Genomic DNA, 26,999 nt, shown 5'->3' with positions numbered 1-26,999 from the left:
CTATTTTTTTAATTGAACATTTCAGATATTACCACAACCTAAGACAGGGTAAGAAGTTGTAATATGGGCTGAACATATAGTATTGGCACTTATAAAAAAACTCTAGAAATTTATATATTTACAATCCAAAAAATTACTTTTAAGTTTGTATATCAGTATATATTTATACCTCTGAATTTAGAGAAAGAAGTAGGAAGTTAAGACCTCTATTAACTTTCCATACCACTTTCTCTTATTCTAGCTCTGTGACCTCAAACCATATTCTCTTAGATTACAGCTTCTACATTTGGATAAATAAACATAATTCTACAACCTACCACATAGATAATAAATTTGTAAATTTCAGTGAGAAAAATTAGTGTCTATGTTACTAGACTAAAATAAAATTACTGATATCAAAATGACTGGTATCCAAGAAATTTGCTTATAAGTGGATGGACATGGCGAGTGTCATGCTAAGTAAAATGAGTCAGAGAGGGACAGACAGAGTGGCTGCACTCATTTGTACAATTTAAAATAACATAATATGAGACTAACACCCAAGGACAGTAGAGACAAGGGCCAGGAAGATTGCTCCACGGTTGGATGCCTGCCTCATGAGCTGGGGGAGAAGGCAGCTGGGATAGAGAAGTGATCACTAAGTTAATGATGGTTGGAGGGATCTCTCAGGATGCGAAATGTGTGGTAAAAGTAGATAAAAGACCAAGCAAATATCTAGAACATTTCAGGTTACAAAAATAATTTTCAAATATTTACTATAAAAATACACATGTATATGTGTGTATATGTGTGTGTAAGTTACACAAGAAATAAATAAGTTACACAAGTAATTTCAGAAAGCTGTTTTAAAGTTAAAAATATAAATAAAAGACTTGGGGCTGGAGAGATAGCACAGCGGGTAGGGCATTTGCCTTGCACTCGGCCAACCCGGGTTCAAATCCCAGCATCCCATATAGTCCCCTGAGCACGGCCAGGGGTAATTCCTGAGTGCAGAGCCAGGAGTGACCCCTGTGCATCGCTGGGTGTGACCCAAAAAAAAATATATATATATAAATAAAAGACTAGAAAAATAGCTCAACAGGCTGGAGTGCACCGTTACATGCCAAGGCTTAGTTTCAATCCCCAGCACCACATGGTACAGTATCCCAAGCACTGTTGAGAGCAATCTCTTGAGCACCATCCTGGGATTAGCACCCAAAAACTTCCAGTTGTCACCCAAAAACCCAAAATAAAAAGATGGATAAGCATAAAGAAAACCAACATTTCGGGCCAGAGCTATAGTACAGCAGACAGTGTGTTTGCCTTGCATGCGGCTGACCCAGGTTTAATTCCTAGCATCCCATATGGTCCCCCATGCACCGCCAGGAGTAATTCCTGAGTGCAGAGCCAGAAGTAACTCCTGAGCATCACTGGGTATGATCCAAAAAGCAAAAAAAAATTTAAAAAGAAAAAAATATTGTAAGGTTTATCTTTTCTTGTTTATAAAGTTCAAAATGGAAGACACATAGTGAAAAAATGTGGACTTACTGATAGGGGAGATTCAAAAAGTGTGACTGTTCAACATCAACAAAGAAAGCATTAATGGCTTTAAATATATCATTAAATCTGACCCAAAAGACTCTATACAAAGATAGTTAAAGTCATGGGACTAGGTACATTATCTGGGTAAAGATATAGAGAAGTGGGGCCGGAGTGATAGCACGGCGGGTAGGGCGTTTGCCTTGCACGCGGCCGACCCGGGTTCGATCCTCGGCATCCCATATGGTTCCCAAGCACCGCCAGGAGTAATTCCTGAGTGCAAAGCCAGGAGTAACCCCTGAGCATTGCTGGGTGTGACCCAAAAAGCAAAAAAAAAAAAAAAAAGAATATAGAGAAGAGGAGAAGGGGAAGGGAGAAAAGAGGGTGGAGAAAAAAAGAAAGAGGAAAAAAAAGAAAAAGGAAAACACTGTGACCTAGACTAGAGTACCCCATCTTTTAGAGATGAAGAAGAAAATAAAAGCAATATAAAAGAATGGCAAGAAGTGACCACAATAAAAATGAAATAATTAGAATAGATGTACTGAGGTCAGAAAATATCTCAAGGAATCATCAATGTGTCAAATACTACTTCTTTATAATTCACCCACTAAGCACCCCATATTAATAAAATAACTTTATGAAGATTAACAAATTGAGTCCCATAAAAAAAAGAGGTAAGTTCCCAAGTGATGAAAAAGGCATGATCAAATTTTAAGAACCACCTCCCCAACCCCAATCGGAAAATTTCAAGCAAGGATCATGGAGCAGGATGCACCAGGAATCAAACCCAGGGCCTCCTGCATGTAAAGAATACTCTCTACCAAAGCTGTATCTCTGACCTCTGTCACCACCTTGCTGTTTTCATTCTGTTAATAGAAAGAAAAGAAATCCAAATTTCTGAAAGTGTTCACAGTGCTTTGACTTTAAAAAAAAAATTTACTGATACCTCTGCTAGCTTGTATGGTAAAATAAACTTTTCTCCCACTGTCATGGTCTTCCTTGTAACTAACGCTTCAAATAGCATCTCTTCTTTAACCTAAAATAGAAAAGAATTCAGTAATTATGATCAATGACAATGAGTGAATATTTAGAAAAGTCAAATACAGAAAAAAAAGATATTAGCAAATACTCAGTTTGGTAGAGGGCCAAGATTAGAGGCCTAAAATGCAGTAGGCAATTTAAATGTTGGCCAAATCTAATTTAAGTGTTCCATTCACCCCATTTCATACACATAGATATACAAATGAAGATAAGGCAAACAAGACAATCTGATCATAATGGAGAAACATCTTACATTGTATAGAATATAAAGAATAAGACTAATATCCAAATTACAAAAAAAAACCCAACCATTAATATGATCAACTATACTCTGAAATGGAAACAATTCCTGAACTCAAGAAATATTTCATTAAGTACTATTTATATTTCAGATGTTTATTTTTATATATGCTATACTTTAAAATAAAGTTGATACCTCCTTTGTTTTCTTCCTCCCCTTTCACTAGGGATAAATACTATCAAGAATTTGACATGTCATGAACTTTGCATGTAAGTGGATCAACATGGAAAGTATCATGCTAAGTGAAATGAGCCAGAAAGAGAGGGACAGACATAGAAAGATTGCACTCATCTGTGGAATATAAAATGGCAAAGTAGGAAACTAATACCCAAAAATAGTAGTATATAATACAAGGAGGTTGGCTCCATGGCTTGGAAGCTAGCCTCACACGCTGGGGGAAAGTCATCCCCGATCAGGGAGGGAGATGCACGCTGACTAGAGACTGAACATGATGGCCACTCAATACCCTTATTACAAACCACAACATCCAAAAGGAGAGAGAGAGAACAAATTGGAATGCTCTGCCACAGAGGCGGAGTGGGGTGGGGGGGATGAGATAGGGGAGCGGGAGAGATACTGGGTTCATAAGTGGTGGAGAATGGACACTGGTGGAGGGATGGGCTCTCGAACATTGCATGAGGGAAAAACAAGCACGAAAAATGTGTGAATCTGTAACAGTACCCTTACTGTGACTCACTAATTAAAAAATAAATTAAAAAAAAAATTTGACATGTGTTGCTGGGATGGCCAAGTGGTTAAGGCATTGGACTTAAGAATTTGACATGTACATTTCAGGTTCATGTTATAATATATATGTGTACCTATACATAGATGTGTATATATACTGGATTTAATAAGAGACATACATTACTTTAAATGTATTTAACTGTTATTTGTTGGTTATCATTTTGCTATTTGTATGATTGATTATCATATCGTGTTTTTAAGATCTGTATGCAGATAACTGTATTATGCTTCTTCAACTGTTATATAATATCACAGCAATAAGCAACCACAGTATATAATCTATTCTACTGGTAGGCATTTATACTATTTACAATTTTGTGCTATTAGAAAATAAATTGCAACAAATGTCCCTGCATGAGAGTTCTAGGGTTTCTAAGAAATACTAAAAGTGGAACTTCCAAGCTGTAATGTAAACATTTTCAGCTGAATAGGAAACCGCTAAAATCCTATAGTTTTTACAAATATCCTTTCTCAGTACTATCACTGAAAAATTCCTGTTCCCTCCAACACTGACTATGCTTGATGTTATCAGACTCTTTTAATTTTTATTATGTTAAAGTACATGAAATGGTAAAACAATGGTACTTAAGAGTCTAAACATGAAAAGGGCATAAGTAAAATTCGTAACAATATTTGCAGTAGGGTGGCAATAACAACTCAAAGGGCTGATGTACATTCAATTATCAGCACCACGTAGTTCCCCAAGCATCACCTGGAACAAACCCCAACTCCTGCCAGCACTAAGCCAAGAGGAGACATTGAGTACCACTGGTGTGGCCCAAAACCCTTTAAATTAAAAAAAAAAAAATCACAGTATAAAATATATCACATAAAAAAAAGTTTAATATGACTACACCAGTAAAGAAAATACACCACATTTTGGAGCATCCACCACACAATCTTCAAATTTAAAAAGAATAAAAAACATTTGAAACAATCACCTTTCCAATGTAGTAAAACTAATAATATAAACAGCCACGTCTAAATATTAAAACGATCTTTCAGATGTACTTAAAATACTGAGGAACAAAAAATAAAATACCAGATTATACAAAAATGAAAAATGAAGAGACAGCATAAGATAAAATAACTTACTTTGTGAATGTATATACAAGATACACAATATTCATTATATATACCATTTTTATATTTTATTATAATCAAAAGAGAATATTTAAAAATAAACTGCATGGGGCTGGAGCAATAGCACAGCTGGTAGGGCGTTTGCCTTGCACGAGTCCTACCCGGGTTCGATTCCCAGTATCCCATATGGTCCCGTGAGCACTGCCAGGAGTAATTCCTGAGTGTATGAGCTAGGAGTAACACCTGTGCATCGCTGGGTGTGACCCAAAAAAGCAATAAATAAAGAAATAAAGAAATAAACTGCAATATGTTCAGAGTTTTTTTTCAGTGATGGGATCAAAACGAGGTCAGCATCCATGAAACTACAAGCAAGTGTTCTACCACTGGGCTACATTCCTAGCCTCAAAATTTTTATATTTGTTTTTGTTTTGGACCACATGGGGCTGGGTTCAGGGCTTACACCAGTCCTCTTAGTGATGCTCTGAGAGCCATCTGCAGTGTGACAGAGTGAAGTCAGGTTGCTTCCTTGCAAGGCAGAATCACTGCACTTTCTCCCAACCCTAAAGGTTTTTTGTTTTGTTTTGTTTTAAAGCACAAGTAGGCAATAACCTGAATAGAGGTCACTACATTACACTGTATTAATTGGTTCAACCACTGTAGAAAATGTCAGAAAAATGGGACAGGTAAGACGATTACTTTGCACAAAGTTAACTGGATTTGGTCCCCAGCACATGAATACCCGAGAACTACCAGCAGTAACCCCTGAGTGCAGAGGCAGGACTAAATCCTGAGTACCGCTGAATGTGGCCCAAAAATAAAAAATAAACAAAAGTTTTGAAAGTATTAGAAATTTAAAATATATATACACATATAGATAGACATGTATATATGCCATAGGCCAAGTAATCTACTCTGTGGACCAGACTTGCTCAAGAAATGACTATTATACTACTATGAATAAAAAGAAAATAACAACTTCAATCCACAAAAAAGATAAATTGTTCATATAACTGAACTTTATATAACTAAAAAAATATATATTTAGGATTGAAGATTTTAAATATGGTAAAAACTAGAGAGATAATACACAGGGTAAGGTGTTGCACATGGCCTGTCTGGTTTCAATACTCAGTGCCCTATATGGTCCCCCGAGCCTACCAGGCTTGATCCTTGAGCTAGAGCCAATAGTTAGACCTGAGCACTGTCAGGTATGACCCAAAATCAAAATAAAAAATTATATTAAATATGGTCAAAAAAATTAAATTCAGAATGAAACAGTATAAAGTCTGAGAAAAAAAATAAAAATATTCTTTACAGAAACATGTATCTTTACTAAAAATATAAAAACAATATCAAGAATGAGAATGATTAATATCAACTTCATAATTGTACTTTACGTCTCCTGGTATAGTAAAATACATGCAATATTTTTTTGACTGACTTTGTGAACATGCTTTATAAACATGTACATGAATATATTTATTGTGCTGCTAAAAATATTGCAACCAAATGATAAAAAAAGCAAAAGCACATGCACAAAAAAAAAAAAATACAGCGGGTAGAACGTTTGCCTTGCATGCGGCCGACAAAGGTTTGATTCCCAGCATCCCATATCCTTAGCACCGCCAGGAGTAATTCCTGAGTGAAGAGCCGTAGAGCCAGGAGTAACCTCTGTGCAGAGGGGTGTGACCCAAAAAGAAAAAAAAAATCACATGCAAATAAATGGCAGAAGTGACAATTCTAAAGGCTATTTGTCTGATAATAAGAAATGAAAGACAAAGGATGGAATCAGATGTTTAGGAATCAACTAAACGCAATATATACAAATGTTATATAGTTTACACAGATTTATAACTAAGTCCCTGAATCCTATACAACATTATAATGTTTACCTAATAAACTTTTTAAAGTTAAACTTTAAAGACAAGGGCCAGGCACAAATGCTGCCTGAGCCCATGTGCTGCCTGTGCATGCAGTGTCCAAGCACATGTGTCACCTGCATCTGCTCTTCTGAGATGTGTGCTTTCCTACTGTCATATCTAATGCTGGGATGTGGACTAGGGCTCCCTCTCCACTCTGAAGAAGCAGCATTATCTCTTGATTTTCTCTCTCTGCTCCTCCCTCCTCTCTCTCCTCTCCTCTTCTCTCTCTCTCTCTCCCTCTGTCCTCCCTCCCTCCCTCTCCCCACCTCTCTCCTCTCTCCTCTCTCTCTCTCTCTCTCTCTCTCTCTCTCTCTCTCTCTCTCTCTCTCTCTCTCTCTCTCTCTAATGCTGGGATGTGGACTAGGGCTCCTTCTCCACTCTGAAGAAGCAGCATTATCTCTTGATTTTCTCTCTCTGCTCCTCCCTCCTCTCTCTCCTCTTTTCTCTCTCTCTCTCTCTCTCTTACCCCCCTCCTTCCCTCCCTCCCTAACTCAAACTAAACCTGTTATACTTCACTACTTCCGAAATTCTTTTCTATGAGGCAAAAGGCAATGGTACTGAAAAAGCCTGAGTAAAGTCTAGGACTGACTCTCCTTTCCTACAAAGAGCAAAGATTTCCCCAGCTATTCTCAGGGTGACAGAAGTGGATAGGAAAAAAAAAAAGAGCAGATTCCCTTCCCAAAAGACAGGAGCCAAGAAGATAGCGAAAGAGGTTGAAACACATGCTATAATTTAGAAAGGCTGGACTTTTATCTCTAGCACAGCAGTGAATGACCCCCCAAGCACCAAGGAATGAGCACCAATTCCTGAGCACCACCACAAATGGGACTCCAAAACCAAAATTTAATAATAAAGATAAATGCAAACAGAAAAGCAACATGAGAAAAAAATTAAAAATCAACAGAACATTTACCAAAAACGCAAATACTTTTTTATAAGCTCTTCTGCTGCTGTTGTTATTTTGGGGATTGGAGAGCCATATTTTGGGGGCCAAACCTAGCAGTGCATTGCTGCAATTCCTGGCTCTATGCTCAGAGTTTCACTTCTGGCCCTATTTGTGGTAAACATATACAGTGCCAGAAACTGAACTTTGGCTCAGCCACATGCAAAGCAAGCACCTTAATTCCTGTATAATCTTCCCAGTCCCCAAATAATAGGTTTTAAGAATTTAATCAAAGCATTATTTTCTAGAAAAACACAAAATTGCTAAACAGAGAATAAATTAAAAGGTCATCAGTTGGTAATTATGATGAGGCCCTTCAAACCTTTAAGGAACATATTCTCTGATACTGAATTTTCTTCCACATTTAGAAGAAACTTTGAAAGAAAAGACTGCACAACTCAGTTCCAGGAGTTGGCTTAATGCTAACACAAAAACCTCAGGAGGACCAAATACACACAATCACACAAAACAAACTAACCTTGCTTAGTATATCTGTTAAATATCCCAGAAAACATAATGCTAATAGGTAGTTTAATCAGCAACTTCATTAACTTTCAAAGTATTAAGTTACACATGTAACTTTTTAATTTTGTGAAAATAATACAAAAATAAGCAATAGGTATAATTAAAAATCTGTTTTCATATACTGCAAGGAAGCAACAAAGGGCTAAATATAACACAACAGGAGAAATGACCCACACTGAGTTGGCAGAGTGGGGATGGGACTTGAAAGGGAGGAGCATTGGGGTCCTTGGGGGAGACAGGTGGTAAAAGAGTGGTGTTTGAATTTTGTGCATAGGAAGCCACCAAAAACAGTATTATAAATCACAGAACCTTGGGTCTGGAGTGACAGCACAGTAGGTAGGGCGTCTGCCTTGCACTCGGCTGACCCAGGTTTGATTCCCAGCATCCCATATGGTCCCCTGAGCACCGCCAGGGGTAATTCCTGAGTGCAGAGCCAGGAGTGACCCCTGTGCATCACCGGGTGTGACCCAAAAAGCAAAAAAAAAAAAAAATCACAGAACCTCAATCAGTAAAAAGTTTTTTTAATATTGTTTCTCAAATTCACCTATTCAAGAAGAAAATGGTAATATGTTAAAACCTCATTCTTTATGTTGTTTTAACTGACATTAAAATGCATTAATACATAAATTAAAATATATAAATCTACTAGAAATTCAGTAGTTTTAGGCAATAGTGATGGTTCAACTATCTCAAAATAAAAACATGCTGCACAATTAATTTATTTGTGCTTCAATTTCATTTTAATAATTTTACAAATATCTACAAATAGGATGTATTCAATGAAAATTCAAAACACTGTCATAGGCAATTAATAAAAAGAAAAACTAGAGAAAATTAACAAAATTAATGCAGCATATTATTGCTGGAATTTCTTTATTTTGGTTTGGTTTTGGTTTTTGTGGGCAGAAAATGGACTATACCCAGCTGTGCGCAGGGCTTACTCCAGATCACTCCAGGTGGTATTTCAGTTTGGCCATACAAGACAAGCATCTTATCCCTCGTCCTAGCTCTCTCGTCCAAATTAATCCAGTATTTAAAAAGCATTGTTCCTAAAAACTTTACCTAGAATTGAATCACTCTGGGAAAGCAGGAATTTAAATTAAACTTTAGTACAAATTTAATTAAATTAGTTGATGAGACTTTTAATTGTATCTTAATAAAAACCATTAAGTTGCAATTATCAATTTCATTATCAATGCTAAGTCCACTTTTGAAAACTGGGTTTAATCTCTTTCAGTCACCTATACCTGAAATCCTGAGTTTTCTAAATTACTCTTACCAATCTCTCACCAAAGTAATACTGTGCTTTGTCCAGATGATTGTTACTTGCTAAATTCCTTACTTCACAAGACCACTAGCCAGAATGTCCTATATTACAGTACCACATGTCAGACTAAAATACCACTTGAAATGTCTGAATAAAAACACCATCTGTTCTATGACCCTCGTGACCCTCAAAATTACAGACACTACACTCCAGATTCTAGTAGAATAACTTTCCAATCAACGAGTCTAGCTCCAATTCAACTGCTCCATCCTTCTAAGTTAACTCATTCTTTCAAAGCTCATAAGCCACATTCTAGGCATGTACAAAATAATAAGCATAGTTAATAAGGATAAATAAAGAGGCAACCATTGTTTTAAAGACCATGGTAGCCTTAAGGGACACTTTATATTACAAACCAAAATGTTACTATTCTAAGTAGAAGCATATGTCCTATACTCAGTTTAAAACATCTAATATAGTTATGGGCTGAATCAATTATACAAAGGGTAGGGCACTTGCCCTGCACATCGCTGACCCAAGTTCAATCCCTGAAATCCCATATGGTCCCCCAAACCTCACCAGTAGTGATCCCTGAGTGCAAAGATAGGAGTAAACCCTAGGCACCACTAGGTGTGGCCCATGAAGTAGAACATAAATGAAAAATTTAAAAATAATTAATATGGTAGATTAGAAACTAGCTGAAAAAGTATTTTAAAGAAGAAAAATATTTTTAAGTGCTAAAGATGCTCTATTATATTTTAGGTGCTGTGATTTATAATATTATAATTTACAATACTGACAATGGTAGGGTTTCATGCAAAAAACATACCACTCTCTCCACCAGAAGCCAGCTTCCCTGAACTACCATCTCAGTGTTGTCACCCCAAGCCCACGCTGGCTGTCCTATCTCCCCATTCCTCCTACACTGATATGCTTCCATTAAAGACCAATTCTTAGTTTCAGTTACCTCTGAGTATTTGATTCTTTATTATGTTACTTTATAAGCCACAAATGAGGGAGATCATTCTGTATCTGTCCCTCTTCTTTTAACTTCACTCAGCTTGACATTCTCAAGATCCATCCACATAGCAATAAATTGAATGATTTCATCTTTTCTTATAGCTGCATAATATTCCATTGTGTATGTGTACGAGAGCTTCTTTAACCACTTGGACACTTGGGCTGTTTTCAGATTTTGGCTAATGTGAACAGTTCTGCAATAACCACATATATGCAAATGTCTTTTCTGAAGAGAGTTTTGGGCCCCTGGGTAAATGCCATGAAATGGAATTGCTGGATCATATGGGAGATCAATTTCTAGTTTTTTGAGAAGTATCCATATTGTTTTCTTTTCTTTTCTTTTTTTTTTTTTTTTTTTTTTTTTGCTTTTTGGATCACACCCGGCGATGCACAGGGGTTACTCCTGGCTCTGCACTCAGGAATTACCTCTGGCGGTGCTCAGGAGACCATATGGGATGCTGGGATTCGAACCCGGGTTGGCCGAATGCAAGGCAAACGCCCTACCCGCTGTGCTATCACCCCAGCCCCTCCATATTGTTTTCTAAAAAGGCTGGACCAGTCAACATTCCCACCAGCTGTGTGTGAGGGTGCCTTTTTTCCCATACCCCCACCAACAGTGGTTGTTCGTAATACCTATGATATGTGAAAACCTCACTGCATTTCCCTAATGATGAATTTTGCCTAGCATTTTTTTCATATGCCTTTTGGTCATTTGTATCTCTTTTATGAGAAAGTTTCTATTTATCTTTTCCCCATTTTCTATGGAATTTATTGTTTTTGTTTCACTCTTGTAAAATTTTACCAATGCCTTTTGTATTTTGGATATTAATCCTTCGTCAGATGAACAGTGGACAAATATTTTCTCCTAGTCTGTGGGGTGTCAATTTATTCTGGTCATCATTTCTTTTGCAATGAAGAAGTTTCTTAGTTTGATGTAGTCCTATTTGTTTATCTTTTCTCCCGCTTACTTGGCCAATGGCACTGAATCACTGAAGATGACTCCAGTTTCAATGTCATAAATGGTTCTGCCTAGGTCTTCCTCAATATAGTTTATGGAATCTAGTCTAATATTAAGGTCTTTAGCTGGGGGACAGAGGGAAATGGGACATTGGTGGAAGGTAGCTCACAGTGGTAAAGGCTTTGGTGTTAGAATATTGTACACCTCAATTACAAATATCTTTGTAACTTTGTAATTCATAGTAATTCAACTAAAAAAATTTATAATCTTTAATCCATTTTGATTTGACTTTTTTGCATAGTATCAGAACAGAGTCTAAGTTCATTTTTTTGCATCTTTGCCAGCACAATTTGTTGATGCAGCTTTCCTTCTTCCATTTCATACTTTTTTCTCCTTTGTAAAAGATTACTCTCTGTAAATATACAGATCTATCTCTGGACTTTCAATTCTATTTCATTGGTCTGAGAGTCAGTCCTACTCCAGTACCCAATTTTGATTACTAGGGTTTTACAGTATAATTTAAAATAGGGGAAGGCAACCTCAAACTGTACTACAAAGAGGTAATAATTAGAACAGCATGGTATTGGAACAAAGACTGATCCACAGACCAATGGAATAGGGCTGAATATCCTTAAACACACCCTCAAATATATGATCATCTAATCTCTGGCAGCAAGAAATATGAAGTGAAGCAAGGAAATCTCTTTAACAAATAGTGCTTGCAAAACTGGACAGCTACATGCAAAAAAAAAGGGGGGGGCTCAGACCTCTACCTAACACCATGAACAAAAGTCAGATCAAAACAGATTAAAGACCTCAACATCAGACCAGAATCCATAAGGTATACTGAAGAAAAGGTCGACAAAACCCTCCATGATATTGAAGCTAAAGGTATATTCAATAATGAAATGCCACTGACCAAGCAAGTGGAAGCAAAGATAAACAAATGGGACTTTCTTAAACTAAGAGGCCTGTGCACCTCAAAAGAAACAGTGACCAGATGGGGGTATGATGCCACCAACAGGTCAACCTGTACCTGTGGGGCAAGTGTATCAGCAGCCTGCTAGTGACTTCAGACTTCCTGACACCCCAAAATTGCTGCTGTGCCTTTGGCCAGGCCCCAACAACTTGGGACCAAGTTTACCAAGTAATTGAATGGCCAAAAGTTAGGTATGTGGGAGCCATGCCCACAAACTACTCCAGCTCAGCTATATAAGCTCATTTATTGATCTTATCTTAGAGACCCATAGATAAATCTCAAAAGAGACCAAAAGCCACAGTTAATCTTGTGCATGGCTGAACAGACTGGAGTAAATCAGAGGGTGCCAAGTTGGCCTGTGCCTGCCCAAGCAGAGCCCCCAGCAGCCTCTTGCTTCCACAATCCAAAACCGCTGTGCCATACCCCCGGCTTAACTCCACCATTTCAGGACAGACCTCACCAAGATATAATCTGCTGAAAATTCAGGCATGTGGGTTTTGTGACTAATATCTCCAGGCTTTCACAGAATTGGGTTGGGCTATCTCCCACCACTTCCCAATACACATAGAAGCACTGGCAGTCACTCCCACAAACCAACTCCAGCACCACCCTGTAAACTCTTAGTACTGGCCTTGCTTCAGAGACCCATAAAATAAATCTCCAAAGAGATCAGAAACACAACAGTAAGTCCTGGAAGACACCACAGAACCAGAGATCTCTCCAGGCCCCATACTGAGCCAATTTCACCAGGGCACGCCAGATGGAGGAGATGCAGTCTCCCTGCCTACTCCAGATGAAATCCCGATGACCAAGAGATTCCACAAGTAAGGCCCAGGTATTCGGGTTCCAGGATTAAATCTCCAAGCCGCATGGTGGCAGAGGTGCCAGGCTGTCCCTCCCCGGCTCTCCACCGGACTCCCCACCCACTTGTTGGCATGGCTGTCAGCCCACAAAGTGCCTCCAGGCATCATCTTAGCACAACAACAGCCCTGGCCCAGAGATGCCAAATTGAATCCCAAGATGCATTAGTGACCTAGAGAAATATCTCTGGGATGCAACCATTTACAATCCAGGATTCCAGCGCATGGCTATGGCACCCAAGATATTCAAAATGAGCAATGTACAATAAATGATCTAGCATTTGGACTGGCAGGCAGGCTTGAATGGTGGTGTCAGCATCCCTGCCATGGCCTCTACCAGCTGAGCCTCATCCCTGCCCCCCTTCATGCCTGTCTGTGTCCTTCTTACAAGGTTCACAGGATTTATAGAGAATTAGAATGCCTGGGGTCAGAGAGAGGCCAGAAGTGCAGGCCCTAGCCTTGCAAGCAGCCTGCCATGGTACAATCTACGGCAAAAGTAGTGTCCTCAAGTACTGCCAGGAACAGACCCAAAGTTCTGCCACCTGTGGCTCCAACCCAAACCTGTGCCCTATAAAACTGAGTGGGAGGAGGCTGGAGTGATAGCACAGCAGGTAGGACATTTGCCTTACAAGCAGCCGACCCAGGTTTGATTCCAGCATCCAATATGGTCCTCTGAGCACTGCCAGGGGTAATTCCTGAGTGCAGAGCCAGGAGTGACCCCTGTGCATCGCTGGGTGTGACCCAAAAAGCCAAAAAAAAAAAAAAACTGACTGGGAGGAGTTGACGCATACATTATCCTTTTTTTTCTGTTGGATTTTGGATCATATCTTATAGTTGCTGCTTCTGGTACCTAGTGGGGTACAGGGACAGAACACAGGTCAGCCGTTGGCAAGGCAAATACCCTAGCAGACTATAGGTCTATGCTTTAAATTTAGTGATTTATTTTTGGTTGGAGGCCATACTTAGCAATGCTCAGGGGCTACTTCAAGTTCTGTGCTCATTGATCCCTCTGTGTACTGCTTGAGGATCCTGTGGGGTGATGGTGATCAAAACTGGGTCAGGCATGTGCCAAGCAAGCATCCCCTGCTCTGTGCTGTATCTGTGGATATCATTTAAAAATTTTACACTTGTTAATGTCCAGAAAGTTGTTAGATGTTCTTGGTTCTCCGAAGTACACAACTATAAAAAATATATACATGCGCAGAAGGATGTGTGTTCACGTGCTCTCCAGGCAGCTCTCTTGCTGCCCGCATTTGGTGCTCTCGAGCCGCTGTGTATAGACTGGACCAGGATGGCTGTTGGCAATGGGCAGGTGAAGGAAGGAGGAGGACCAAGCTGGTTGCTGATTAGTTGTTGATGATTCAATCTCTTGTCTCTCCCACTTCACACACTCTTCCTTCCTAGCCCCTCATTCCTAGATCTCAGATCCCCCGATTCTGACTATGACTTCCAGATTCTGACTCTAACCCTGCCTTGTCTCCTTCTTCCTACATTCTCTGCTTCTTCTTCCCTGGATCCTGACTCTGACCCCCTTCACTCTTACAGTCTTAGTTTATATAACAATCACATAGGGTGGTGATACAAAGGTGGGGTTGAACATTAATAAATCAACAAAGAGAGGTAAGACCACCTCTCCAGGAGATTAACTCAAGGACAAAATCTCATCTAAGGAGATTACTCCAGATTACTAGGAGATCCGCTTAAGGGCGGGATCCCATCCAGAGTGTTTTGCTTTCTTTTTTCCTCGGTTAGTAATCCACTTAAATAGTTATAGTAAATTTACTTCTAATATTTCTAGCGATGTCATTCAGTATGAACACAGTATGAGATATATCAAACTTAAAGTTTGGTTCTTCCTGAGGACATCTCACTACATATTTCAGACCACAGTCCTCAGGCCAGGTTAGACTTCCTAACCCCAGCAGGGTCCAAATTTCGTCGTTACTTCTGGATCATGATAGCATTTGTCCATAACCATGCTCTCAACTTATAGTTGAGTATGTGGCACTTTGGCCTGGCCCATTTTGATGCCAGCGTAGCTCACAGCTTGCCCTGGGTCCATTCAGTCCCTCGTTGAGATCCTGCTTTTGGGGTACTAAAAACTAAGGGCAACTGAGTTGAGAAAGTAGATGCCCAAGAGTAAATATTACTCAAAGTCAATTAAATCCCAAGTTACAAAAGCAATTATGCAATTAACTGTCTTCCTGTGTCCATACAGTAAAGACATTGCTTTAAGGTGTACTATGCAAAAGACCCCAGGGCACATATATATATACCTCTCGGAGAGTCTGGCAAGCTACCAAAAGTATCCCACCTGCACGGAGGAGCCTACCAAGTTACCCATGGTGTATTCGATATGCCAAATACCTGACCCTGAAAAGAGCCTCCAGGGGCTGGAGCAATAGCACAGCGGGGAGGATGTTTGCCTTGCACGCAGCCAACCCAGGTTCGATTCCCAGCATTCCATATGATCCCCTGAGCACTGCCAGGAGTAATTCATGAGTGCATGAGCCAGGAGTAACCCCTGTGCAACGCTGGGTGTGACCCCCCCCAAAAAAAAAAGAAAAGAGAAAAGAAAAAAGAAAAGAAAAGAAAAGAAAAGAAAAGAAAAGAAAAGAAAAGAAAAGAAAAGAAAAGAAAAGAAAAGAGCCTTTAATCATTGGGAAAAACGAGTAAGGAGAGGGTGCTAAAATCTCAGGCTGGAATGAATGGAAACGTTACTGGTGCCTGCAAATCAGTAAATCACTGTAAATCAGTGAACAACTATTTGTTGTTCACTGGGATGAACAGTGATACACTGTTTAGAAAATGTTCCTTCAACTGCCATTTTTATCATGAATGTTTGTTGTTCACTGGGATGACAGTGATACAATGTTTAGAAAATGTTCCTTCAACTGCCATTTTTATCATGAATGAGAGTGGATCTTGTCAAATGCTTTCTCTGAATCTATTAAAACGATCATGTGTTGTCACCAGACTAAAAGTCAGGCTGTTTCACACGGGGCGCCCCAGAGGGGGGCAGGTGAGAGCCCTCCCTGCCCCAAGAGACCCAACCCCGGCACCCAAAAACCTCCACAACCCAACCACCACCATGCTCAAGGCCGCTCCCCACGTGCTTGGGCCAAGCCTCACGCATGAGTGAAGTCCTACTTAACCCAGCTAACATAGAACTTTGTGATCTTGGACTCTGGGCTCCACAGGACCAGGAGCAGAGATTCTGGTTTCCCCAGTCTCCAGTGACCCAGGGGTCATGCCCATAAGCCACCTCCTGCAGGCACCTGATAATCTCATTATTGGCCACCATCCAGATCACATGGCTGCTTCTCCTGAAAGGGAGCATAACATGAGGCCCCCATAACCATGCCACTAGACTCCGTGCCAGACTGTTTCACTTGGGACACCCCAGAGGGGGCGGGTGAGAGCCCTCCCCACCCTAAGCGACCCAGCCCCGGCAGCCAAAACCCCCCACAACCCAACCATTGCACGCTCAAGGCCGCTCCCCATGTGCTCGGGCTGAGCCTCACATATGAGTAAACATTTTCCTGAACCACGTGGATGCTTTTGCACATCATGAAACACATCATGAAACACTCCCTACCCATTCTCCACAATTACCACACCAAATCTGATGGGATTCAGATGGTAGGCAACAAATCATAGAGGGAAATACATATAAATGCATATATACATATTTTCAGATATATATACCAAAGCTCACATCACCCAAACTTTAACAATATGTTAGTGATATCCTATAGGATGTCTTAATGGCTCCTGCCAAAATAGAACAATCTTCACACTGTTTCCTACATGAACACTTTTTTGTAAGCAAGTTCAGCAGTTCTTCATAACAGACAATACGAAATATACCATTTCAGATGTGTTTTGGGACAGGGATTGGGGCTAGGGATGGAAACATCCCAAATTTGGTAGTGAAGAGGTGAAATGGTGGTGTCATTTGTGTTTGAATATTGAATGTAATCAAACATTGTGAACTAACTTATAAAATTTTAAAACAATTTTAAATAAAAATGATCACTTGAGTTTTACTTTTCTTTGTATTATGTATTACTTCAATTGACTTGCATATATTAAGCCTTTCTTGCAATCCTATGATGACACCTATTTGGTTATGGTCTCTTTAATGTATTTTTAAATATAATTGGTTAATTATTTTGTTGAGGATCTTTATATCAATGCTCTTCAATAATGTAGGTCTATAGTTTTCTTTATGTATGATGTCTCTGTCTGCTTTTATTCCTTCAACATTCTGAAAGAGCCTGAAAAGAATGGGAATAGGTCTTCTTTAAAGGATTGGAAGAACTCCCTAATAAACACATTTGGCGCTGAGCTTTTGTGTCTAGGGAGACCTCTTGGTTACCTTGTCAATTTTCTTGATAGTAACTTGCTTGTTCAGGTTGTTTCCTCTTGATTCAGCCTTGGAAGGTCACAGGGATCCAAAAGTGCATCCATTTCTTCTAGGTCTCCAGTTTCACAATATATAAATTTTCAAAGTAATCCCTGATAATTTTATTTCTTTATCTGTTGTGATGTCTCCCCTTTCCTGATTTAGTTTACTAGAGTTTTCTCTTCTTTTTTTTAATAATTTATTTTTTAATTAGTGAGTCACAGTAAGGGTACTGTTACAGATTCACACATTTTAGTGCTTGTTTTTCCCTCATGCAATGTTCGAGAGTCCATCCCTCCACCAGTGTCCATTCTCCACCACTTATGAACCCAGTATCTCTCCCACTCCCCTATCCTATCCCCCCCACCCCACTCCGCCTCTGTGGCAGAGCATTCCAATTTGTTCTCTCTCTCTCCTTTTGGATGTTGTGGTTTGAAATAGGGGTATTGAGTGGCCATCATGTTCAGTCTCTAGTCTACTTTCAGTGTGCATCTCCCTCCCCGCTCGGGATTTCCAATCACATTTTACTTGGTGTTCCCTTCTCTATCTGGGATGACTTTCCCCCAGCGTGTGAGGCTAGCTTCCAAGCCATGGAGCCAACCTCCTCGTATTATACACTACTATTTTTGGGTATTAGTTTCCTACTCTGCCATTTTATATTCCACAAATGAGTGCAATCTTTCTATGTCTGTCCCTCTCTTTCTGACTCATTTCACTTAGCATGATACTTTCCATGTTGATCCACTTATATGCAAAGTTCATGACTTCATTTTTTCTAACAGCTGCATAGTATTCCATTGTATAGATGTACCAACGTTTCTTTAATCAGTCATCTGTTTTTGGGCACTCGGGTTTTTTTCCAGATTCTGGCTATTGTAAACAGTGTTGCGATGAACATATAAGTGCAGATGTCACTTCGACTATACTTTTTTGCCTCTCCAGGATATATTCCCAGAAGTGGTATTGCTGGATCAAATGGAAGCTCAATTTCTAATTTTTTGAGAAGTGTCCATATTGTTTTCCAGAGGGGCTGGACCAGTCGGCATTCCCACCAGCAGTGTAAAAGGGTCCCTTTCTCTCCACATCCTCTCCAACAGCGGTTGCTTTTGTTCTTTTGGATGTGTGCCATTCTCTGTAGTGTGAGGTGGTATCTCATAGTTGTTTTGATCTGCATCTCCCTGATGATCAGTGATGCAGAGCATTTTTTCATGTACCTTTTAGCCATTCATATCTCTTTCTTGGAAAAGTTTCATTCATTTCTTGGGCCCATCTTCTGATGGGGTTGGATGTTTTCTTCTTGTAGAGTTCAACTAGTGCTTTGTATACCCTTGATATCAATCTTTTATCGAATGGGTATTGGGTGAATATCCTTTCCCATTCTGTAGATTGCCTTTGTATTCTGGTCCCTGTGTCTTTTGTGGTGCAGAAACTTCTTAGTTTAATGTAGTCCCATTTGTTTATCTCTGTTTTTACTTGATTGCTTAGTTCCGTGTCATCTCTCTTTATTTCTAAATCCTGCTTGCTAATGGCTTATTATCTCATTTATTCTTTCAAAGAACTAGTTTTGGGTTTTGTTGATCTTTCTGAATGAATTTTTCATTTCCATTTCATTGGTTTCTTCTCTAAGCTTTATTATTTCCTTCCTTCTGCTAGTTTTGGGTTCTTTTTGTTGGTCTTTTTGTAGATGCTTAAATGGTGTTGCTAGGGCTTTTTCTTTTTTTTTTTTTTTTTTAATTTTTTATTAGTGAATTACCGTGAGGTACAGTTACAAACTTACAAACTTTTATGTTTGCATTTCAGTCATACAACAATCGTTTACCCAACCCTCCACCAGTTCCCATTCTCCTCCACCAATGTTCCCTCCCACCACCCGGCAAGGTGCTATTTTTTTTTAATTGATTTTTTAATTAGTGAATCACCGTGAGGGTACAGTTACAGATTTATACATTTTCGTGCTCATGTTTCCCTCATACAATATTCGAGAACCCATCCCTTCACCAGTGCCCATTCTCCACCACCAATAAACCCAGCATCCCTCCAACCCCCCAATCCCATCTCCCCCTACCCCACCCTGCCTCTGTGGCAGGGTATTCCCTTTTATTCTCTCTCTCCAATTGGATGTTGTGGTTTGCAACAGGGGTGTTGAGTGGCCATTGTCTTCAGTCTCTAGTCTACTTTCAGCACGCATCACCCTTCTCCCGCGTGGCCTCCAACCACATTTTACTTGGTGTTCCCTTCTCTATCTAAGCTGCCTTTTCCCCAGCATGTGAGGCCAGCTTCCAAGCCATGGAGTCAACCTCCTGGTACTTATTTCTACTATTCTTGGGTGTTAGTCTCCTAGTCTGTTATTTTATATTCCACAGATGAGTGCAATCTTTCTATGTCTGTCTCTCTCTTTCTGACTCATTTCACTTAGCATGATACTTTCCATGTTGATCCACTTATATGCAAAGTTCATGACTTCATTTTTTCTAACAGCTGCATAGTATTCCATTGTATAGATGTACCAACATTTCTTTAATCAGTCATCTGTTTTTGGGCACTCGGGTTTTTTCCAGATTCTGGCTATTGTAAACAGTGTTGCGATGAACATATAAATGCAGATGTCATTTCGACTATACTCTTTTGCTTCTCTGGGATATATTCCCAGCAGTGGTATTGCTGGGTCAAATGGGAGCTCAATTTCTAATTTTTTGAGAAGTGTCCATATTGTTTTCTAAAAGGGCTGACCAGTCGGCATTCTATGTGGGCTTTTTCTTGCTTCCTAATGAATGCTTACATTGTTATGAACTTTCCTCTTAACACCACTTTTGCTGTATACCATATACTCTGATAATGCCTATCTTTATTCTAAGTTGTTTCCAGATATCTTTTAATTACCTCTCAGATTTCATCTTTGACCACTGTTTATTCAGTGGTGAGGTTTTCATTTTTAAGTGTCTGAATTTTCTCCCATTTATGTTATGATTAATTTCCATTTCCAAACAGAGGAAAAGTAGCAGAGACCTAGAAGCAGTCTAGAATTAAATAGTCATCATAAGCAAACTGAGGTATAATGGTTATCTGGTAGACAAGGATACAGGGAAGAAAATCCAAATATGACAGGATTCTGGCAAACTCAATACCAATCTCATTCTTTAGGAGAAACAATAAAACCATTAACTCTTATACTTACAGAACAGTGATACAAGAAAAAAAACTAAGCAAGTTACCCTGTCATTTGAAATAACAATTGAGAATGCAATCACTCACTTCTAATAATTCTGAGACAATAGGCAGAACTTCAGGATTACAGATATCTATGGAGTCATCCCGGTAAGTCTTCTTTTTATAACGGATATTACCCAAATGTAGTATTGCTGAGAGAAGAGAGAAAATCCTGTGAAAATAAAGCCATAAATTACAACTCGCATGTTTGTAGTTTCTCTAAATATCATTTCAAAATTTGAATCAAGCAAATAAACTAATAGAGATATTATTTAGGCTTTCAGAAAAATAAGAAATATGGGAATAATTAATTATGACTATAATAATCAAACTTTATTGTTACTATGGATGGTACTATGAAAAGTGCTTTTACACCATTATCACTTGTCAACTAAGGCTGTTCCAAAGAGGACTTCCTGTTATTGTATGAATTGGCTGTATCAAAATTGCATGCCTCAGAGCCAAACTCAGTGGTTATGGCACTTGCCTCACACATAGCCAACTGGGGTTTGGTCCCTAGCACCATATATGGTCTTCCAAAGCCTACCAGGAATGAGCCCTGAACACAGACCCAGGAGTAAGCCCTAAATATTGCTGGGGTGGCCAAAACCCCCAAAAATAAGTAAAACTGCATGCCTTTTAAGTGCTTGTTATCCAGCCTGGAATAACCTTTTCCCTACCACCTATTTTATTTTTTTTTTATAGTTTATTTTTATTTATTTATTTATTTATTTATTTTGCTTTTTGGGTCACACCTGGCGATGCACAGGGGTCACTCCTGGCTCATGCACTCAGGAATCACCCCTGACGGTGCTCAGGGGACCATATGGGATGCTGGGATTCGAACCCAGGTTGGCCGCGTGCAAGGCAAACGCCCTACCGGCTGTGCTATCACTCCAGCCCCCCTACCACCTATTTTAGATCTACTAAATCAGAATCTTTAAAGAAATACTAAAGTGCTGTTGGTATGTGTTTAAAAAAATAAAAACTATAAAATCATCTCACTGGGATCAATTATCTAATACCCAGACTCTCACTATTACATTGATCTGGACCTTCCACTTTGTCCGTCCCTTTCATGTTAGAGGCAAGTATTCCCCTCTTCCAGTCAATAACTAAGCACTAAGCACTGAACTGAGCTCGACACATCCCATGATCCCCAGTTTACTTAAGAACATTACTGTACCTATTTCCTATCTCTCAGATAAACTTATAAAACTTTCTATCAATTATTTCACTTGTCTTGTTCTCAACAACCCACCTTTGATACTGGATCTTCTCCACTTCAAAACCAAAGCTAAGTGAAATATTAACTTAAACTCCTTGTCTTCATTTTATCATTTCCTATTTACTTAAAACAGGTCTTCCCTGCTATCTGAGAGTAGACAACCCTAATTGGTATGATCCGGAAGACTATTTGGGCTGTGGGGGGAGGGCTGGGAGGGTGTAGCAGGTGGTCTGGAAATGCTCAAAATTTCTTTGTGCAGCAGAGAGTTAAAGGAGGGAAACAACATATCTTGCCTGTGGCAGACCCTGGTTCAATACTATGCAGCACATATGGTCCTCCCAAGTACCGCCAGGAGTGACCTCTGAGCACAAAGTGAGAAGTAAACCCTGAGCATAGCCGAGTTGTGACATATACCAAAAACATTTCATACAGAGTTATTTAGCATAATTTCAAGATCCCCAAAATAACCCATCAAATCATACAACATGAACATGCCACCTGAGGAAAATCCTCAATCACATTTTAGTATCTGTTCACCCAACAAAATGTCTCATAAAGGCTTCTTATAACTAAGAAAATATACTAACTAACTTCACATCACAAAGACATTTTAAACACTACACTTAAAATTCACTTCCAGAATATTTTTTTGTTTTTATTTGGAGACAATATTTAACACTGATTAGGGATATTCCAGCATGGTACTCAGGGGTCCCTACAGGTGCCAAGGATTGAACTCGGGCCTCCTGCAAGGAAAACATGTGCTCCAACCCTTTAAGTTATCTCCCCAGCCCCTCCTTATATATTTTTATGCATTTTTATACCTGTCCAACAATTTTCTTAGGATAAATCTGTTCTACTGGAGAAATTTCAACTATGTAATTTCCTAAAATTATGAACTAGTCAAGTAAAAAAGATACTGCCTTAGGAATCAGAGATTCTCTTAGATTCATTACACATAATCTAGAACTCAAAAATTTCAAATAATAAGTTTGAATCAACACATCATATTGTAAATCTGATGTGAATTAGAAAGAAATAACTCAAAAGAATTCGTAGTTTAGTGTAAAGCATTCATTTAATGAGTAACTTTCAGCAAATTGTCACTTGACTGTCTTAATAAATTATCTACTTCTGGAGGTTATCACCAAATAAACACACTTGTGTATTCACATATTTTATTATTGGACTTTAACTGATCTTTCACTAAAAGACACTAGCAAAGGATGTGCCAAGTAGAGAGCTATACCAATGTTATCCAAAAATTATTTTACAGTATTTTTTTTTTAATCCGCCCCTCTCGGAGAGCCCAGCAAGCTACCGAGAGTATCTCGCCCGCACGGCAGAGCCTGGCAAGCTACCTGTGGCATATTCGATATGCCAAAAACAGTAACAAGTCTCACAATGGAGACGTTCCTGGTGCCCGCTCGAGCAAATCGATGAGCAACGGGATGACAGTGACAGTGATTTTTTTTTTTTTTTTTTTTGCTTTTTGGGTCACACCTGGCTCTGCACAGGAGTTACTCCTGGCTCTGCACTCAGGAATTATCCCTGGCGGTGCTCAGGGGACCATATGGGATACTGGGAATCGAACCCGGGTCGGCCGTGAGCAAGGCAAATGCCCTACCCGCTGTGCTATCGCTCCAGCCCCAACAGTGATTATTTTTTAATAGGGATATTATATAAAAAGGAAACGATTTAATAGGGATATTATAAAAAAAAAAACACGACACACCTGATATTCCCCTATCACAAGCATGAGATTCAAAATTACCAATATAATCAGATTTGTAGAAGTTCTCAATCCTGCTCACTCCATAACATTTTTTATTACTTTTTTTTTTCTTTTTGGGTCATACCCAGCAATGCACAGGGGTTACTCGTGGCTCATGCACTCAGCAATTACTCCTGACGGTGCTCAGGGGACCATATGGGATGCTGGGAATCGAACTCGAGTTGGCCATATGCAAGGCAAATGCCCTACCCGATGTGCTATTGCTCCAGCCCCAGTTTTTACTACTTTTTGAGGGGGAAGTGAAATTGGGGCAAAGGGACTGAACTCAGGGCTTCACACATGTGAGGCATCACATTCTGCCAATTGAGTTTCATTCTCCACACTGTAAGCTTTTCTGGTGAGAATCAAGGTTATTTTGTCTTTAATTTGTTTATTTTTAATTCAGATTACTTCATGCTTATCTCAATCTATTTAACATTTGTCTATACTTAAAATGAACAAAATATATTTGATACAATAATCACTGTATCACTGTATCATTGTCATCCCATTGCTCATCGATTGTTGCTCATGTTGTTATTGTTTTTGGCATATCGAATACACCACAGGTAGCTTGCCAGGCTCTGCCGTGTGGGTGAGATACTCTTGTTAGCTTAGTGGGCTCTCCAGGAGGGGCAGAGGAACTGAACCCGAGTCAGCCGCATGCAAGGCAAACACCCTACATGCTAAATTACATACAGAAAATTATGTTTTATTGATGTGTACTCCACATTGACATGATAAAAGCTCAATGATTAAGAAAGCAAGGAGCTATAAAAATAATGCTATATGGCTTTATTATATAAAATAATATATATTATTATTTTATATATAAAATAATATATAATTTTTATATATTATATATAAAAGGGGAGATAGTTCAAAGAGCTAGAAAATATGTGCCTAGCCCTAAATTCTATTTCTAGCACCACATGCCACATGCTCTCTTTTCCTGCACCCCACTGGTATAGCACTGCAGGTTCCCACCACAACTATACCCAGACACTATCATACTGCTGGGTCTGAGCACTGAACCATTTTCCCAGTTGCCCAATAATCACCAGGAGTGGTTCCTGGGTCCCTAAGTATTACTTAAGAGGGGCCAGAGAGGAAAAAACAGAAAAAAATACATTATAAAGCAGCATTTAAGTAAGGTTCATAAATAGGCTTCAGAGATACCATGAACTCATGCAATCATATGCAAATCTAGAAGTATATTCTACAAAAAAAAAGAACCTTTAACTCTCAAAAAAATTGCAACAAAAACCAGCCAATTTTTAGAAAAATTAATTTTTTAAGCAATGCTAATGTAAATGAAGCACTACATCAGGCCTATTACCTAGATAACTGTTTAAAGGCCATGACCCAGAGACTCACAAATGAATGTCAGAAGAGAGCAGCATGCTGCAGAGATGTCTCCAGACCCCACACCAGGCTGATTTCACCAGTGTGCCTCAGAGGGAAGCAGTCATAGTCTCTCCGCCTGCCCCAGATGAACCCTGGTAGCTGCAAATCTCCAGAACCCAATGAAAAACCCAGGTATGCAGGACCAGTGACTGAAAACTCTAGGACTCACAGAGCCAGGAATGGGCCACCTTTCCCACCTCCCCACCCTTCGGCGTTCTGGCAGTCACATCCATGAACTGCCTTCAGACTCCATTTAAGTGCATTAATGGCCTTGATCCTGAGACTCATAAATGACTCGAAAGAGAGCAGCATGCTGTAGAGATGTCTCTGGACTCCAGTTATTTAAAACTTTGGAAGTACAGGAGCGCACAGCTGAAAAAGGGGCCATGTGACATTTTGTACTATTCATAACAAGCAACACAAAATAAATTATTTAGCATATACCTGTGGGGTAGTTTTGAGTGGTGGTAGGGAACTTTGAAATAATGGTGTTGGGAAAGTGTAATGGTGGTAGAATTGGTGATGAAATATTGAATGTTATCAGTTATTGTAAACAACTATACAATAAAAATGAAAATTTTTAAAAATATAATTAAAAAATAAAATGTGGTAGCTGGAAAAAAAATAACAAAAGGGCCAAAGAGGAGGAATTCTTGGAACATGTATCATGATTTGTTCTCTACTGAGGATATAAGTATATAATAAATAAACTCACTGTCTTCGTGTCTTGGGAAGAAATCCTACCATTTCCATGGCTAGTTGTAAGCGTTCAAAGTCATGCCTCAAATCCTCATCCTCCACAGTGAAGCAATCCTGTTTTAAAAAAGAATGAGGGGAATCAAGATTAGATATAGAACATGTTAGCCACTTAGAATATAGTCATTTTAGATAAACATGATGTAATGGAATTCCTTAGAAGTCTTACAACAGGTATGCAAACTGAGTACCTACTTCCACTATACCAGCAAATCATCCTTTTCCCTTCCATGACAATCAAGGCAATAATCTCAAAAATAACAGGATAAAAAGTAAAATAATAGGGTAAAACACTAGAGATTTTTGTTAAGCATCTTACATCAAGTTTTATTTTGAATGGATCTAAAGAATTTAAAATATCCAAGTATTTAAGAGCTCAGTTCCACACATGTTATTTGTTCATTAAGTACTTTAAATAAAAATTTACCATTATTTTAAAATGCTGTAACATTTTGGAGTGCAACTGCATACATCCACATATTAACATTTTTTTATGTTTATATTTAATCCCCCCATACAAACATGTATGTATATATATTTCTAAAACTTTATATGTATATAAAGTTTTTCTTAATAGAGTTTCTGTATTGAATAATCTTTTTGTTCAATAAGTATTTAATAAATGACTACCCAAATGCACAGTAGGTAGGGCATTTGCCTTGCACAAGGCCGACCTGGGTTCGATTCCTCCATCCCTCTTGGAGAGCCTGGCAAGCTACCAAGAGTATTCCACCTGCATGGCAGAGCCTGACGAGCTACCCATGGAGTATTCAATATGCCAAAAATAATAACAATAAGTCTCACAATGGAGATGTTACTGGTGCCCACTCGAGCAAATCAATGAACAATGGGACGGGATAACAGTGCTACAGTGCTACCCAAATGCAAGACACTGAATGAGTTCCTGAGACACAAAATTTTAGAAGAAAAATCTAACTGAGGGGCTGGAGTGATAGCACAGCGGGTAGGGCGTTTGCCTTGCACGCGGTCGACCCAGGTTCGATTCCCAGCATCCCATATGGTCCCCTGAGCAACGCCAGGGGTGATTCCTGAGT

The 26,999-nt window shown here is 39.1% G+C and overlaps 1 protein-coding gene across 5 annotated transcripts in view; it reads right to left on the bottom strand.

The window, feature by feature from the left end:
- The window catches only part of MYO9A (myosin IXA), a 228,476-nt gene that overhangs the window by 129,833 nt on the left and 71,644 nt on the right, over positions 1 to 26,999 (bottom strand). For all 5 annotated transcript variants that reach the window (XM_055132922.1, XM_055132923.1, XM_055132924.1 and 2 more), the window contains exons 7-9: positions 25,904 to 26,001; positions 20,825 to 20,951; positions 2,465 to 2,554 (exon numbers count right to left, since the gene is read on the bottom strand). In XM_055132922.1, coding sequence (XP_054988897.1) covers positions 2,465 to 2,554; positions 20,825 to 20,951; positions 25,904 to 26,001 — 315 coding nt within the window. The remainder of the gene's footprint in view (positions 1 to 2,464; positions 2,555 to 20,824; positions 20,952 to 25,903; positions 26,002 to 26,999) is intronic.

The sequence above is a fragment of the Sorex araneus genome, chromosome 3, assembly GCF_027595985.1.
Source record: "Sorex araneus isolate mSorAra2 chromosome 3, mSorAra2.pri, whole genome shotgun sequence".
Classification (NCBI taxonomy): Eukaryota; Metazoa; Chordata; class Mammalia; order Eulipotyphla; family Soricidae; genus Sorex; species Sorex araneus.
This window is presented reverse-complemented; position numbering and strand designations above follow the sequence as displayed.